Source organism: Lycium barbarum, chromosome 10, assembly GCF_019175385.1.
Source record: "Lycium barbarum isolate Lr01 chromosome 10, ASM1917538v2, whole genome shotgun sequence".
Taxonomy (NCBI): domain Eukaryota; kingdom Viridiplantae; phylum Streptophyta; class Magnoliopsida; order Solanales; family Solanaceae; genus Lycium; species Lycium barbarum.
In genome coordinates, this window is record NC_083346.1 from 11,251,001 (window position 1) to 11,269,222 (window position 18,222).

Sequence of the window (18,222 nt, forward strand, 5' to 3'; positions counted from 1 at the left end):
CTCTGAGAGCAATCACATAAATTACTAGAATATTTTGCACGACACTGAGCCTCTCATCACTGATGATGATAATATGCTTCTTCATAGAATGCTTGATGAGAGTGAGATTAAGGAGGCAGTATTCTCTATTGACCCAAATAGTGCAGCTGGACCAGATGGCTTTAATGACCATTTCTTTCAAGCTACATGGGATATCATTAAAAGAGATGTTTGCAACTTTGTGCAGGACTTCTTTGCTAGAACTAGTCTCACAAAATTTTTCAGTAACACCAACCTTGTTCTAATTCCTAAAGTTACTTCACCCACATCTCTTTCCGAGCTGAGGACAATTAGTCTGTGCAATGTGGCTAACAAAATAATCTCAAAAATCCTCTCAGCTAGACTAGCCCCCCTTCTCCGAAAAATTATCTCTGATAACCAATCAGGGTTTGTCAAAGGAAGGCTTATCACTGAAACATCTTTTTAGCCCAAGAGATCATACATGGTGTCATACCCCATTTTAACCGGGTTAAATTAGAAGTATAACATATTGGTGATTCCTATTTTTTATTTTATTTTAAGGAGTCGCCACCTAATTATTTACGGTGAATTAGGACACCTAAAGTTAATTAAAGTAATTATCTAAAGTTGATATTATTGTAAAGTCTACGAAACCAAAAGGATCTGAGTAAGGGTTCAATTAGTCTAAAGGGAAGGTATTAGGCATCCTTTAAGACCCATTAACAATGGTTAACCGACCGGACTTATGTTATTTAATTAAGGCTAAAATGTAGATGTAAATATTTGAATATTTAAGAAAATACCTTGTAAGTATTGCTAAAGTTATTTAAAGTAATAATTGTAGAAAATAATAGTTGCATAAAGAGTTTAGTTGAAATAAACTAAAAGAAGCAGGATATGTAATGTTTATATATATTTGGAGAAAAGCTAATGTTAGTGTGAAATTTGTGATGTTTAAATCTCTAAGATAGTAGGCGTAAATTATGATTCCTTTAGCCAAAATATGTAGTCATGTTATTTCGAAAATCAATTATTCTAAAAAATAAATATTATAGATACTGTAGATAGTTTTAACAAAAAGGAAAATGAAGCCCATGGAGCTAATTGTTAGTTCCTCTTTGAATTGACTACCCATTACTAAAACTAAACCCTTAATGTCACTAAGGTTTATCTTAATTAACAAGCACAAATGTTAGTCATACAATACATGCTAAATGCACACAAAAATAAAAATAGAGGGGTAGATATAATGTAAATGGGCTCAGCCCACTTTCCCCAAAACTGATGTGATCTGTTGCGGTTGGGCTTCGGCCCAATCATTTTGTGGACTGCTACGGTCTGATCACTGTTGGGCTTTGGCCCAGAAATTTGTTTTCTATTTTGGATGCAGACGGACTGGACACGAAGAGGTCATGTTGGGATTTTAGCCCAACGCCAAATGTGGAAGAAAACAAGTCCCTCGGACTCGTATGCGGTAGTCATGCATAAAAACGAAAGAAAAGGATTAGTATACGACCAATGAATAATGTTAAACATACAAAATATGAATGCAAAAAAAAAAAAAAAAAAAAAACTTCACAGATTGTATATTCTGTGTATATTTTAAATATACCTCACGTATACACAATTCAGCCACCACACATTTACTACGTATAAACAAAGCAACAACCAAACTCAACTAAATCAAACAGTATAACATCTATTATGCATTAGACGTGTGCAAAGCTCAGACATATGTAATGACTAATACATGCACAGTATTCAGAGTATGCCTGGTATACCTGAAAGGTATACACTGATATGCGGCTCTTGTATACACTTGATGTATACTAAGGCTCATATACTATGTATACTTCGAGGTATATCATACCACAAACAGAAAATCAGAGAGGGAATATGCGAAGATAAGTCAACATGAGTATTTGGAGCATAAATGTAACCAAACAAGACAGCAAGCATCAAGGATTAGATTCTGATGATTAAATGAGTGGCCATTTACCAAGAATACATGTGAGATTTCAAACCAATTTTTTCAATCAGTGTTTTGAATCAATTTTTTAATATGCATGCAATGACAATTAAGTTCAAGAAGGGATTATTGCAGACTTTGAGCATTCAAAGATTTAGACACGAGTAGGTGCACAGAATTAATTGGACTGGACTGGAACCAAAACAAGGAGGTTTAACATAAAGTATTTTTTATCTTATTTAACTGAAGCTAATCGAAGCGAGGAAGAAGATTATCATAGATATAAGACAATTAGACGCAGGCAGTCTCAACTCATTGATGAAACAGAATTATTATGATATAGGTGTAACTATGATAAAATCGAATACAGAGGGGGAAGCCAAGCATAGCCAAGCATGAAGTGTGCACAACTATTCCAGGATTTGCCATTCAAAACCACAGTATCCACACCGTCTGTATCTAATTGTAACCAATTTTAGTTGTGATACAACTAAATGAATGAGCAGGGGAGTAGAAGCAAACCAAAAGACATGTCAAAAGAATTGTTTCAGATGGACAGGGTTGCTGATGAGGTTACCAGAGAGATAGCATACACTCAAATAGTCCAAATAATCATACCATGAGCATAAGACATAGATATCTTATTAACAGGAAATAGAAGTTTAGTCGATGAAGACATGATATGGATTATGACATACAATGTGATACACATAGAACGTAGGTAGAGTAAGATGTTTTAAAACAATGCAAGGGTTGAATCAAAGCTAACTTCTAACAAACCAACATCCAAGTATGAAACAATTCAAAGGATTTCAGGACTAATTTGTTAAGCATAGATAAACAGAGATGAAAAGGGGAATTATAGAATATCACACTATGCATGAATCGTTTGCAAATCTCATTTTAACATGATGACTCACAGCTCTCTTTCAATCTTAGTTCTCAAACATATATGATTAGTTTGGTTACACAAATCATATTTTAGGCCATCATGATCATATATTGACTCTACAGAATCTTTTGCAAACAAATTTGGACCTTTCAACCAATAAACCAAAAACTTGGACATGACTAAATTCAAAATATGCATACTTAATTAGGGTGATAACATTATCAACATACCAAACAGCTCCTTTAACCAGATTGACATTCGTGAAAGCATAGTAAACCGAATATGATTTTATGGTACTCTTCAAAGTAGAACACACACGTAAACTAGTAATATGATCTTAAGAGTATCATTATTAATTAATACTTGATGCACTTAATCATACATATAAGCAGGTTGGGTACCTAATCTAAACCAACTTATCAACAAACAACATGATTAATACACTAAACAAGCATAGAGCTACACTGAACAGAATTTAAACTAAGCTTAACTAACCATAGAGAATAATTCATATGAACATCAGATAGAGATCTTAAGCCATATTTTCCAAATGAAACACTGAATATACTAAATGAGCATCAACCATTATAAAAAAAAAAAAGATAAATATAACTTCCTATTTTACGACATCGGATATACAAATTTTATTACAGCACCAACTTGAAATTAAAATCACTTTAAATATGTAAACAGAGAATCCAAACACACATCAGAAATCAAAGCGAACTAAAAGTGGAAGGAAGGGATTGCACTGACCTTTTTCAAGTGCAGTGAACGGGGCGTCGAGGTCTCGAACCTATGCTCAAACACGAATGACACTCGAATTCTTTTTGAGTTCTAAACTCAACAAATCCGCAGAAGAAAGTTTTAAAGCCAAAGAAAATCAAATTGAATTTATTGGAAACCCCTTTGTCGCGGCTAAAGTTCACCGGAAAAGGGAAAAATCAAGTATAGAAGATAGTTGGGTCTCCCAAAATGCTGAATATCCTCCTTTCTAAAACAAAGTTCCTCCTTTCTTTTTCAAACGATTCAACTTCGGATCCCATTTATAGGGTTTTGTTTATATTAAAGTAAAGAGAAAAGCGTGGGAGAGAGACAAATCGGGGAACAGGAGTGGGGGACAGCGAGAGGTGGAGGTGGCAGAGAACGTGGGAGAGAGACGAAGGAGGAGAGAGGAAGAGAAAGGGGAGCGTAGAAAGAGAGAGAAGAGAGAGACGAAGGAGGCGGACCAAGAAGAAAATAAAACCCTAGGGTTTCATTTTTGTTAAAAGAGGAGTTGGGCCGGGTCGATAATTCGTTTGGGCTGGACTGAATTAAAATGGTAGTGGGCTGGTCGTGTGGGAAATAGGTGATGGGCTAATAATTTGGCTGAAAATTGTTGATCCTTCCTCCTCTATTTAATTATTCTTGGGCTTCTAATTTAAGGACTAGTACAATATATACTATGCGAAGACAATTAATATATAGAAAAAATAATGATTTAATAAAGCGTTGTCTTGTAATTAATTTAACGAGTCCAAACCCGAAAACGAAACGATGACTAACCGTTTAACATTTGTGATAAAGTAATGCTCATAATGTTGAAAATAAAAGTAGTGATATTAATAGTAGTAGCAATAAAATATTGTAAAAAAATAAAGTATTTAGCTCGTCAGTAAATTTAGAAACCTGAGTAAATTAAATAAAAGAGGGACAAAATTGGGTGTCAACAGATGCCCCTCTTCGACCGGAGATGATGTAAGAATCTTCGGGCGAAGAAGTTGACGTAGTAGCCAATTTTGTTTGGACCAACGAATATGAATTTGTAAGAAAGTACGGTTTAGGAAAATTGATGGAAAATATTATGAGGACCGAAGGAATTATGGAAAATTATGGCCGAATCTCAGTTTCGAGTTGCCTACATATCTCGGGCTGCACGAGAATCAGGCCATATGTAGTTCGAAAGTTTTTGTGGATTCATAATCTTGCGGGGGTTGTAGACAGGTGACGAGAACGTTCAAGAATGGAACATATGCTTATAACCTCCTAATTATAAATGTGGCGCGCAACACACCTTTAAGTAGGACTCTACTAGACACAATGTAAATTCTCCAAAGATGCCCCAGTGTTGAGTTATGGAGACGCTGAGGATGTAGAAAGGAATATGAGATTGTGAAAAGAGTTGATTGAAATAGAGTTTTAGTGGGGAATATGAAAGAGAAATTGACCTACGTGTCACGTATTTGTGGACGTGGGCGGAGTTGAGTTCGAGAGTAGATCTGTGACCCTTGCTTGTAAGTTTGATATTTCTCTTTAGCGTGTTTGCCCCAGTTCACTGCGTAAGATAAAGTTCCACGTTGTGTTGCGTCTCTGCAGACTGTACTTTCTGCCGAAACTGAAATTCATGTCACAATTAGTAATAAAGTTGATTATGTAAAATTATAAAGTGTGCAAAATGATAGTAAATATGAGTGTGAGAGTGAAGACGAAGCCGTGTGGCTTATAATGAGGCAGTGTGGCCAGATGTTGTCTCTGGTTGTCTTCAGGGACTTGAATGAATGTGTGATGCGTATGCCGATGATGTAATAATATCTCTAGTTGCGGTTGGAGATGATAGTAGTAAGGCCTCCGGCTGTCTTTCGGGACTCGATGATAAATGATATCTGCGGAATTTAAGGTAAAGTCGTTAAAGTAGGTAAATGAGATGATGAAATAAAGCGATAAAGTATAGAGTAAAGTAAGTGTGTAGCCGTTTGGCTTATGCAGGTGAGGCTGTGTAGCCATTTGATGTCTCTGGTTGTCTTCGGGGACTCGATGACATATCTCCGGTAGTCTTCGGGGACTGGATGATATATCTCCGATTGTCTTCGGAGGCTTAATGATAATTCCTGTAAAGTTCAAGGTAAAATCATTAGAGTTGGTAAAGTGAATGATAAAGTAGAGAGTAGAGTCATAGTGTAGCCGTCTGACTTAGGCATATGAGACTGTATAGCCGAATGATGCCCCCGGTCATCTTCGGAGACTCGACGCCAATCCTGTAAAATTCAAGATAAAAATGTGAATTCTTATTTTAGGGTGGAATGACCCAATATGTCCTATTTAGGGTGGACGAACCCGATGTATCCTATTTTAGGGTGGACAAACCCATGTATGTCTCCGATTGTTTTCGAGGACATGATGCATATGCCGTGTGAGGTATTTAAAGCAATAATGCAAATGCCGTGCAAGGCATTTTGAAAGTAAACAATGTATATGCCGTGCGAGGCCTTTAAAAGTAAATAGAGCATATGCCGTGCGAGGCATTTGAAAGTAAATAATGCATATGCCGTGCGAGGCATTTGAAAGTAAATAATGCATATGTTGTGCGAGGCATTTGAAAGTAAATATGCATATGCCGTTGATGTGGCGTGATTTTACGCCAAAATCGACGTTTTTCGGCTATAAGTTTTACTTGTTTTTAAGCAAGTCTATGTTATTTTACGTGGTTTTTATCATGTTTCAGGTAATACGAGGTCCCTAGAGCCTAAGTGGGGAAAACAAGCGAAACAGAGCACAAAACGTTGATCACTGGAAATAACTGGAGGTTCTGGAAAATTTCGTGGAAAAATACTCTGCGCGTTCGCGCAGGTATCCCACGCGTTCGCGCCCACGCGCGATATTAAGTCCACGCGTTCGCACTGCAAGTTCACGCGTTCGCGCTGAACAACAAACGTGATTCCACGCGTTCGCGTAGAATACTGGCGCGTTCGCGCAGGAGGATTTTTAGCCCAGTTCGACCAGAACTTGGGCTTTAACGATTTCTGCCATTCCAAGTCCTATAAAAAGAAAACTAGGGTTTTCCAAACACATCTTTGGCTCAACACAAGTCCTTGGAGGCTAGGGTTTCACACCAACACATTGGATGAGAAGATTGGAAGCACTTTAATGAGATATTCTTAATCCTTTCTTCTACTCTTGTTTTGTATTGAATATTTATGTGTGTAGTATTTCATCTCAATACTTGAATCTCGTTTATGGAAGTATTCTAGATTAAAGTTTGGATTGAATCTCTTGTTTTGCTTATGTGTTGAATAATTTTATTCCTAATGAAGTGAGTTATTGTTTCTTTAATTAATCTCATGTTGAATGATTCTTAAGGGAGTAGCTAACCCTAAGACTTGCCCATTTATTTCGGTTTAAACTTGGAAGAGGCAAACTCGGGATTGAGAAAGATTAATTAATAAGAATTTGAGGCGTTAACCCTCATCTAATGGAAATCGACCTAGGAATAGGCGACACCACTTGTAGCCATATTCGGGTGTTCTTAATGCTCCTAATTGATTTAGGGATATTCAATTAGGTAGTCTAGTTAGTCTTCGAAAGAAGCTAAATTAGAGTCATTATCCGAGGCTAAGTAATATAAGCTCACCATTATTTGTAAATCATGAAGTACATTGGATCGTTACTTGAGCGTAGTTTCCTTGTATCCATGCTTGTGGCCATTGATCATTTTACTTGCTTTCTAGGTTAGTTTACATTTTTGCATTAATTATAATTTTCTCTCAAACAAAACCAAAATATCAACTATTGTTTGGCTTTAGCTATTATTGGTGAAAATTCCTACTTTTCCTAATCGCCTACATATTGTTCTCTGTGGGATTCGACCCTGACTCATAGTTGGGTAAATATATTTGCATACGACCGTGCCCATTCTAATTAATAGGGTGGATTTGGACGTTATCAGCCGTGCGAGGCATTTTAAATTAAATGTATATGCCGTGCGAGGCATTTTAAAGTAAATAATGTCCTATTTTAGGGTGGAAGAACCCGTGTATCTTATTTTAGGGTGGAAGAACCCAAGCATCCTATTTTAGGGTGGAAGAACCCAATATGTCCTATTTTAGGGTGGACAAACCCAAGCATCCTATTTTAGGGTGGAAGAACCCAATATGTCCTATTTTAGGGTGGACGAACCCAAGCATCCTATTTTAGGGTGGAAGAACCCAATATGTCCTATTTTAGGGTGGACGAACCCAAGCATCCTATTTTAGGGTGGAAGAACCCAATATGCCCTATTTTAGGGTGGACGAACCCAAGCATCCTATTTTAGGGTGGAAGAACCCAATATGTCCTATTTTAGGGTGGACGAACCCAGGTATCCTTGGAGTGTGATATTGATTTCTACTAAATTTAAAGTAAAGTCATTTAAGTATTTAAAATAAAAAATAAAACGGAGAGTAAAGTAAGAGTCAGTTCGCTCGGCTAATGATATTGATGGTATCGTGACAGGCCATATTAAGGACACGTAATCCTGATTTAATTCGCCTTCCATCTCGTCAACCTACAAAAACAGGTATATAAAGTCATAAAATTATTGTGATAAAAATAAAATAAATTAAAAGATAAAGTTGGAAGTAAAGCCGTATGGCTTTTGAGGCGAGGCCACAATGGACAAGCGATGCTTTTAGCCGTGATCGGTAAACTTGACTGTTGATCTCGTGTTCTTTTGATTCCTGCACTCAAAGAAAAATTCTTAGTTTGGGAGGGGGAATTTGATTCGTGTTGACTCGAAGCTTGACATTGTTGGCGCTCCGTTCATCTTGTTTGTTTGTATCTTGTGATCTCCGTTCAAGCCTCGATAGATGTACAGTGGTGAAACAATTGAAAGAAAGTGTTTCATTTGAAAGGTATGTATGTAAGTATATGTATAAGGAAATGTGACTATATAAATTGTGAAATATGTATATGTAAATGTATATATGTAAGGAAAGATATATATGTAAATGTATATATATGTAAGTTGTAAAATATTCTGCCAACTTCGGATTGTGACACTTCTAAAGTAATTGGTCTATAATACTTCCTGTCTGGTAGCCTCAATACTGTCTATGTCCAACCGTTCTTTCGTCTATATCTTTTCAAAATATGCCCCAGTTTTGGATTCAGAAGGGTATGCTAAACTTATGTTGTGGTGTGATCGAACCTTATATAGGTTGCCTACGTATCCTTCTAGGGAATCAGGTCAGAACGTAGTTCGTAAGGTACATAAGAATGGTTTAAAATTTTCTAATAAGGGACCGAACCCGATCTGGATTGCCTACGTATCCAGCCATGGGAATCAGGTCAGCGTAGTTCTGTTATGTAAATGGCTAAAGGTTTGTAGGATTTCTATCTAAATATGATTGACCTGTATGTTGATAGTCAACGAATCCCGTCGAGGGAATCAGGCTAAGCATAGTTCTCCTTGTATAAGGATTTTTTTGGATTTTCTGTCATAATGCAACCGAACCCTATGTGGGCTGCCTACGTATCCCGCCACAGGAATTAGGTCAGCGTAGTTCGTACGCATGCAAATGGCAAAAATTCTAACCTAGTATGACCGAGTCCCTATGTGGGCTGCCTACGTATCCACCGAGGAATCAGGTCAAGCGTAGTTCGCACCTATTGTTAAAGGAAGGGTTGCAAACTAGGTTGTCTAACCTGACGTCGTACTTTGATTTCTTCTTGAATTGTTAGCTTTCATGTTTACGTCATCATCTATCGACTATTTCATTTTCTTTCAAAATGGAATCTTGTCTTATCATCTAAATTCTTTGTTATTCTCTCGAGATGTATGTTGTCTATTCGTTCATTTTATGTCGCAATCATAGAGTTGGCAGTTTTGATAAATAAAGTAGAAAATAATAATAATAGATGATTAAGGAAAATCAGAAATGCATTCATAGATTTTGCAATTAAGCTTCCAAAAGATGAAGCAAAGTAAAAAATCGTGCTATAAAAAGTTCACTACATGTTCAATCCACCAAGACTCCCGGTGAATCAGGGACGGAGTACAAGTTCAATTCTTCAAAGTCTCTCCTGGTTCGGCACCCCATATGGTCGGTGTCTTGGTGTTGTGAGTAGTTGTCTTCACTAGTACTTGTTTTGGATTGTTCCCACGGAAGTAAAAGTTGATGACGTGCCCATCTCCATCTTTCCAATTAGCGTAATGGTCTTTCAAATTCTTAACTTCTTCGATAGTTATCATGTTCATGTTGGCGTTTTCGTGAGTAGGCAAAGGGATTGTTGTCCACGTTGGGCCGAGCTCCAGTGAGCTGGATTGCTCCCTCCTTAATCAAGGCTTCAATTTTGTTTTTGAGCCCATAACAATCTTCAGTGTCGTGCCCAACAACTCCAGAATGGTATGCACAGCGCTTGGAACCGTTAAACCATTTCGGAATAGGATTGAGAATTTTCCCTTCAATAGGTTGTATCACGCCTGTGGCTTTCAGTCTTTCGAATAATTGAGCCAAAGGTCCCGCGAACCGAGTGTAATTACGGGTGTTTTTTATGACAGAGTTTGGACGGGCTTTATGTGTGGTATGTGGTCGATTTTAGTAAGTGGGAGCTTGAACAGATTGGTATGGACGTGGGTTTTGATCGTGAGGTGCTCGAGGTTGGTGGTAATTTGCTTGGGTGTTGTAGACAGGGTAAGGGAATAGCGGAGCTTGGTAGGGTTCAGCGTAGTGGTAAAAGTAGAAAGGCTGTTGTGGATGGTTAAAGTATGTAATGGCTTGGTTTGGTGGGTTTAGAGTAGTTGTAGGTGGTGGATAAAGGAATATAAGGAGTGTGAGCTAGCGATTGATTTGTTGGGTTGACGGATAATGGATTAGGAGTAGCATAGGTAGTGTAGGTGGGTGGTTGACTTTGTGGAGGGGTATAGACGGATGATGGATTTGGTGGATTTGCGAGGGTGATTGGAAGTAAGTTGTTGGTAGGTGCATTATTTCGGGGAGGAAAATGTTCAAGAACTGGAGATTCAAGTGATGGAAAATGAGGCGGGTTTGGTGCGACGTTTGTAGGTTCAGGAGGTGGACTTTGGAGTGTAACGGATAAGTTGGTCATGTTTCTAACCCGATTTATCTCTCCACGTAGATCCTCAATCTCTTGAGTCAGGCGGGCGATATATTCATCCCGTTGAATAGTAGTTCCGTGTTCAGAAGTCTCGGGGGGATCACCAGGGATCACGATGTTTTCCACACCAGTTGAAATAGAAGCGGCCGAATCAGACATAGTAATTTCATTTCCTTGAACAACCCAACTACGTTCAGGTAATGATGACGTCTTTGACCTTATGAGGTAAGGATGGTCGGCCATCGAGTGTCAACACGAATCAACTTTTTGGGAATAGATAAAAGAAACATAAAGTACAAATTATGTTAGTCTTATTAACATATCTAGGTGAAGTCATGATCACGTAAAATCAAGTAAATCATGTAGCAAATAATTCATAAAGTTGTCAAACAAATGTAAAAGAGTACAATAACGCGTCCTAATATGCATGTGACCTCTTTGTGCCAGAGGTAGGCCTAACGTTTGTTTGAAAGGTAAAGTGTGCCGTAATACGTCATCCCATTACTTTTGTTTAATTAAACAAATTCTATTCCCCAAAATAAAGTACAAAAGTAATGTAATATTTATTACATATCAAATGAGTACAATATAAAATGTTTCCTAATCTAAGTAAAGTAAATATGACATCTAGCTCCATTTTGTGATGCCCTTGGTCTTCGTCATTCGTTGATCACGGACGTACTCTAATGTGAAGTCTATACCTGTCATAGAAACGTTAGTCATTCCCTCCCCCCTAAAGTTTAATTAGTTAAAGCAAATAGTCCATATTTAGGCACAGTTACCCTTCAAACATGCACATAAAGTATGATTAGTGTCACTCGGGGTCGTGAACCCGCTTGGACTTCTGGGTAAAGTCAACTAATGGGTTTAATACACCAAGGGTATTAAACCTCCTAGGTCATGAAATGTATGCTCCTAATAAAGGGTGTTGGTTTAGCTCTATCTTAGGCTGACTAAGAGTTGTTTTCCTATGACACAAGGCTCCCCCAAGCGGACAACTTGGGAGTGGAAGGTCCGTGGCCGTCAACTGCACCGCCGATCGACTAAATCCACAAGATCAATCCAACTAAAGGGTGATTTAGTAGTGCACGACTGCGAACCGCAAAACCGCTTTAAGTGTGTGAATTTGTGTGAATTTTCCAGGAGTGGAGGAAGTATGAACAGAATGACAATTTATCAAAGCAGTAACACTTATGAACGGAATGACAATTTATCAAAGCAGTAACACTTAAAAAGTTTATATCAAACAAACAATTAATAGCATGTAAGCAGTTTATAACCAATAAAGTAATTAAAACAAGCACACAAAGCCTAATTAAAACTAAGTCCGTTATGGTTATAACCTAAGTGTTCCCCAGCAGAGTCGCCAAGCAGTCATACCCCATTTTAACCGGGTTAAATTAGAAGTATAACATATTGGTGATTCCTATTTTTTGTTTTATTTTAAGGAGTCGCCACCTAATTATTTACGGTGAATTAGGACACCTAAAGTTAATTAAAGTAATTATCTAAAGTTGATATTATTGTAAAGTCTACAAAACCAAAAGGATCTGAGTAAGGGTTCAATTAGTCTAAAGGGAAGGTATTAGGCATCCTTTAAGACCCATTAACAATGGTTAACCGACCGGACTTATGTTATTTAATTAAGGCTAAAATGTAGATGTAAATATTTGAATATTTAAGAAAATACCTTGTAAGTATTGCTAAAGTTATTTAAAGTAAAAATTGTAGAAAATAATAGTTGCATAAAGAGTTTAGTTGAAATAAACTAAAAGAAGCAGGATATGTAATGTTTATATATATTTGGAGAAAAGCTAATGTTAGTGTGAAATTTGTGATGTTTAAATCTCTAAGATAGTAGGCGTAAATTATGATTCCTTTAGCCAAAATATGTAGTCATGTTATTTCGAAAATCAATTATTCTAAAAAATAAATATTATAGATACTGTAGATAGTTTTAACAAAAAGGAAAATGAAGCCCATGGAGCTAATTGTTAGTTCCTCTTTGAATTGACTACCCATTACTAAAACTAAAACCCTTAATGTCACTAAGGTTTATCTTAATTAACAAGCACAAATGTTAGTCATACAATACATGCTAAATGCACACAAAAATAAAAATAGAGGGGTAGATATAATGTAAATGGTAGTGGGCTGGTCGTGTGGGAAATAGGTGATGGGCTAATAATTTGGCTGAAAATTGTTGATCCTTCCTCCTCTATTTAATTATTCTTGGGCTTCTAATTTAAGGACTAGTACAATATATACTATGCGAAGACAATTAATATATAGAAAAAATAATGATTTAATAAAGCGTTGTCTTGTAATTAATTTAACGAGTCCAAACCCGAAAACGAAACGATGACTAACCGTTTAACATTTGTGATAAAGTAATGCTCATAATGTTGAAAATAAAAGTAGTGATATTAATAGTAGTAGCAATAAAATATTGTAAAAAAATAAAGTATTTAGCTCGTCAGTAAATTTAGAAACCCGAGTAGAGGGACAAAATTGAGTGTCAACACATGGTATCAGCAAGGAAAATCCAGATGGAAATATTTCTATGAAACTGGATATGTCAAAGGCATATGACAAGTTATCTTGGAGTTTTCTTATGGCTGTTCTAAGAAAAATGAACTTTGCTGAGCCTTTTGTGGACATGATCTATAGATTGCTTGCTAATAATTGGTACTCTATCTTTATCAATGGTACCAGGTTTGGATTCTTCAAGTCCACTAGAGGTTTAAAGCAAGGTGATCCACTATCTCCTTCCTTATTCATCATAGCTGCTGAGGCTCTTGTAAGAGCCCTAAACGCACTATATGATAATGATCAGTTCACTGGTTTTTATATGAATCCTAGAGGTCCAAGGATCAATCATCTCAGCTATGCAGATGACATAGTCCTATTTTCCTCTGGAGGCAGAAAATCCATTAAGCTTATTATGAGGGTCCTTAAAGACTATCAACAAGCATCTGGATAGGAGGTTAATAAGGACAAGAGCTTCTTTATCTCCCACAAGTCCACATCCAGAAGGCACAACAAGAGGATCCAAAGGTGGACAGGCTTTAATCAGATGAAATTCCCATTCACCTACCTTGGATGCCCTATTTTTACTGAAAGGAAGCTAGTCTCATATTTCTCTGAGCTATCCACTAAAGTTCAAAACAAGGTGGCCACTATTATTAAACACATCCTTCAATCTCAAACCTTCTACATATTTGCTGCCCTAGCCCCCCCCCCCCCCCCCCCCCCTAAAACCACAATCGAACTCATCAAAATGCATTTCTGCAACTTCTTTTGGGGTGAAAAGGATGGCAAGAAGAAGAAACACTGGAGTTCTTGGTATAACCTCAGCTTCCCTTGCTCCGAAGGTGGAGTTGGGTTCAAAAATCTTCAAGATATATGTCATTCATTTGATGCTAAGAGGTGGTGGAGATTCAGGGTGAAGCACAACCTATGGACTAAATTTCTCAAAGCCAAGCACTGTCCTAGATCTAACCCCATCTCCAAAATTCCTACACCCAAAGACTCCGGTACTTGGAGAAATCTAATGTCCATTAGAGCAAAAATTGAACCTTATATTTTCTGGAAGGTTCATGAAGGAAACATTATGTTTTGGTGGGATAAATGGACACCATCTGGTCCTATTTACTCTCAAATCAATCCCAATCCCAAGCCTAGCAACATTTCTGTCAATCACTATTTCAACAACCAAGAATGAATTCTTGACAGGCTTCGATATACTGTGAATCACAATATCAAGCAGGAAATCTCATTGGTAGATATTGGACACCCCAACAGGAAGGATCAACCTATTTGGAGTATCAACCCTCAAGGCAATTTTACATGCTCGTCTGCTTTCAGTAATCTCAGAACTAAGAGAGATGAGGATCCTTTCATTAACAAAATTTGGATTAAAAATCTCCCTTTCAAGATCTCTTTCAATTGTTGGAGAATTATCAAGAGGAAAATGCCTATTGACAGCATCACTCAGAGATTTAATCCCAACTTCCAGTCCAATTGTAACTGTTGCAGAACTCCAACAAATAAATCATTCAACCATCTATTTGCTACCAGTGATCTAGCTGCCAGAATCTGGAATCTTATTGCAAGTCCTCTTGGTTTAAGGATCACTGGTAGAAGTACTTTGCATATCCTCAACCTGTGGTGGAAAACTAAAGCCAAGAATAGTGCTCACAAGTTACTTCTACAAATCACTCCTATCATTGTGTTATGGGAGATTTAGAAAGCAAGGTGCAGGAAAAAATATGGAAACAAATCCATCTCCATTTTTAGAATGTCCCAACGAATCCTCTTCCAAGTCAAAACTACTATGAGCCAGAGGTTTAGTAACTTGGACTGGGACTGGAACTGATGCAATACAAACCCGTGCTCCATAGTAGGATGGTATTATGGCATAAACCTGATAGCAATACTTGGAAACTACTGACGGAAGTTTCATGCCTAGACAAAACAAAGCAGGTGCCGGGGGCATAGTCCGGGATGAACATGGCCACATGATTATGGCTTTCACTTCCTCTCTTGTTGTTATTTCAAACAACCACTGAGAGATTCAGGCAGCGTTACAAGGTGTCTTGTGGTGCAGTGAACACAACTATACAAGACTTACTATTGAACTTGACTCATTGATGGTGGTCAACATGATTTTAGGCATCTGCAATATCCCTTGGAAGTTCCAAAAAGACATAGCACAAATTCATGACAGGGTTCATCAACACTCCATCATTGTTAAGCACAACTTCAGAGAAGGTAATGAATCTGCTAATCTGCTCTCTAAGCTAGCTACTTCTTTACCTCATCAAAGAATCTTCCTCAATGAAGAGGAGATTCCACCAGAAATCAGAGGATGTATTAGCATGGAAAGGCTACAGGTTCCTTCATTCAGAATAAGAACCAAGAAGCATTCAGGATGGCATTATGATCCTCCTTGATCTCTTTTCTCTTCATGGTCCTTGACAGGGAACTCTTCTCTGTCCTTTTTGGTGCTCTATGCTCTAGCTTCTTGTATATCTCAGTATATTTGTAAGCTTTGAGTTCTTGGAAGAAAAATAAATAAATAAATAAATAAATAAATAAATAAATAAAAAGATAAAAAAAAACTAACCCGGCAACATTAAAAGTAAATTAATCTAGTCAAACAAAAGGTATGTAGTAATAAAACTACTTTTAAAACAAATTTTCTAATTTGCATTTTTTGCATTTTGCATTTTGCCTCTAGAATAGAATTAAATCAAGCACGAAAAAAGTTTAACTATACCAAATTTATTTGTCTATTTGTGAATAAAAAGACCTAATAGAATTAACCAAAAGCTGATCGAATCGGCCCATCTTCCTATTTGATCTTTTTGGCTAGTGATAGGTATATTGTATACATAAAGTAGTGGCACCCGCAAGGCCGCAACCTTCAAATTCTAGATTCGCTTTTGTGAATGAAATCTTATTTGTTAAATACGGTTAAAATTCTATTTGTAATTAATGTTAGAATAAAAATAATAAGGATAATTTTAGAGACCTCCCACTATTTTTAGCTTTGTAACACTAACATTCTTTTAATTTTTTTGCTTTGGAATATTAAGCTTCTAATTTAATTTGGTAGGAGGGGAAGAAGGAGAAAACTTTCGACAATATTAGGTACTAGATTATCCTGCAAATTAAAAGAATGGTGACAAATTGAATATCCTAATGTAATATCCTAGGAACAAGGGCATTGAAATCGACGTGGCATTTCTTGTTTATCTTGTAAGCTTATTCCAAATCAAACAACATACATTGAAATCACAAGAAAAACTTAATTTTTGTCCTGATTGCTCTTCTTTCTGATAATAATAAAGCCACTCAATGCCACCAACCCTAGAAAGAGCCAACCTCACATTTCTCTTCCTTTTTCACTCTAAAGAAAAAAAAAAACATGAATTTTTGCTTTAGGAAGAAAGTTTCCATGGGTAAAAAAGTAACCGAACGTAGAAAAAGGGTCCCTAAAAATACTATAAGGCCTAGGGTACTGATGTTTCCGTGGTTGGCTTATGGACACATCTCTCCGTTTCTCAACTTAGCCAAGAATCTCGCGGATAGGGGCTTCTTGATTCGTGTTTGCTCTACACTTATAAGTCGAGAAACTATCGAGAAAGAAATCCCCAAAAAATACTCTGCTTCAATTAAGATTGTTGAGCTTCGTTTACAAAAATTGCATGAACTTCCTCATTGCCAGACAATCACCGATATCGATAGCATTATGAAAAAGGCCCTGAAATTGTCCAAACCCAACTTTTCGAAAATCTTGGAAAACCTGAAACCTGATTTGGTGATTTATTATTTATTACTGCAATGGGCTGAAGGCGTAGCCAACGAGCACAAAATTCCAGCAATCAAGTTCATAACTATTGGTGCAGCTGTTTTTTCGTACTTTTTTAATTCGATAAGAGAGCCCGAGGTTGAATTCCCTTTCCCCTACCTGGGTAGGGAGGCTGTTTCCGATTGACCCTCGGCAACCCTCCTCCTTTATCCGGGCTTGGGACCGGCAATGTGAGCGAGCTCACACAGGCGGAGTTGCCAAATACATAGATTATTTAACTAAATTGAGCAATTGGAAAGTTGTTCCAGTTGGTCTACCGGTCAAAGATCTCATAACTGATGGCACGGATGACATGGAGCTCATTGATTGGCTAGGAAAAAAAGATGAAAATTCAACTATTTTTGTCTCTTTTGGGAGTGAGTATTTTTTGTCAAAGGAAGATATGGAAGAAATAGCTTATGGATTGGAGCTTAGTAATGTTAATTTTATATGGTTTGCAAGATTTCCAAAGGGGGAAGAACAAAATCTTGAAGATGCATTGCCAAAAGGTTTTCTTGAAAGAATTGGAAAAAGGGGAAGAGTTTTGGACAAATTTGTACCACAACCAAGAATTCTAAATCATCCAAGTATTGGTGGATTTATAAGTCCTTGTGGTTGGAGTAATGTGATTGAATGTTTAGATTTTGGGGTTCCAATTATAGCCATGCCCATAGAGCTTGATCAACCAATGAATGCTAGGTTGATGGTAGAATTGGGAGTTGCCGTGGGGATTATTAGAGATGATGATGGGAAAATTCACAAGGAAGAAATTGCACAAGTAATTAAAGGGGTCATAAATGGGAAAAATGGTGAACATTTGAGAGCCAAAGTGAGAGATGTCAGCAAGAATCTGAAATCTAAAAGTGGAGAAGAGATGGATGCAGTTGCTGAAGACCTAATTCAACTTGTAAGAAAAGTAGTAGCAATAAGTACCAAGTAGGAAAAAAAAGACTGATCTAGTGAATAAGCTAAGCTAGCTTCGACTTAGATAGTTTATGCGTGTTGGTTCTACTAAAAATATAAATAATACTTTTCAAACCCAGTAAATTAGATGGAATGTGGTAGAATTTTGAATTTGCACTCATTATTAGCTTATAATTAACTTACTAAGGGAGGGGTAGGAAAGAATCGACGATTCAACGAAAACCGAAAGGT

At 37.1% G+C, this 18,222-nt stretch overlaps 1 protein-coding gene and 2 pseudogenes across 1 annotated transcript; all 3 read left to right on the plus strand.

Moving 5' to 3' along the window:
• LOC132612722 (beta-D-glucosyl crocetin beta-1,6-glucosyltransferase-like) overlaps positions 1-466 on the plus strand; it is a 3,219-nt pseudogene extending 2,753 nt beyond the window's left edge.
• Positions 467-13,287: 12,821 nt separating this feature from the next.
• LOC132612723 (uncharacterized mitochondrial protein AtMg01250-like) lies at positions 13,288-13,695 on the plus strand. Its single transcript, XM_060326826.1, has one exon. It carries the CDS (start codon positions 13,288-13,290, stop codon positions 13,693-13,695), a length of 408 nt encoding a protein of 135 aa, XP_060182809.1.
• A 2,751-nt stretch (positions 13,696-16,446) lies between these two features.
• On the plus strand, positions 16,447-18,007 carry LOC132612724 (beta-D-glucosyl crocetin beta-1,6-glucosyltransferase-like; annotated as a pseudogene).
• Positions 18,008-18,222: the final 215 nt, after the last annotated feature.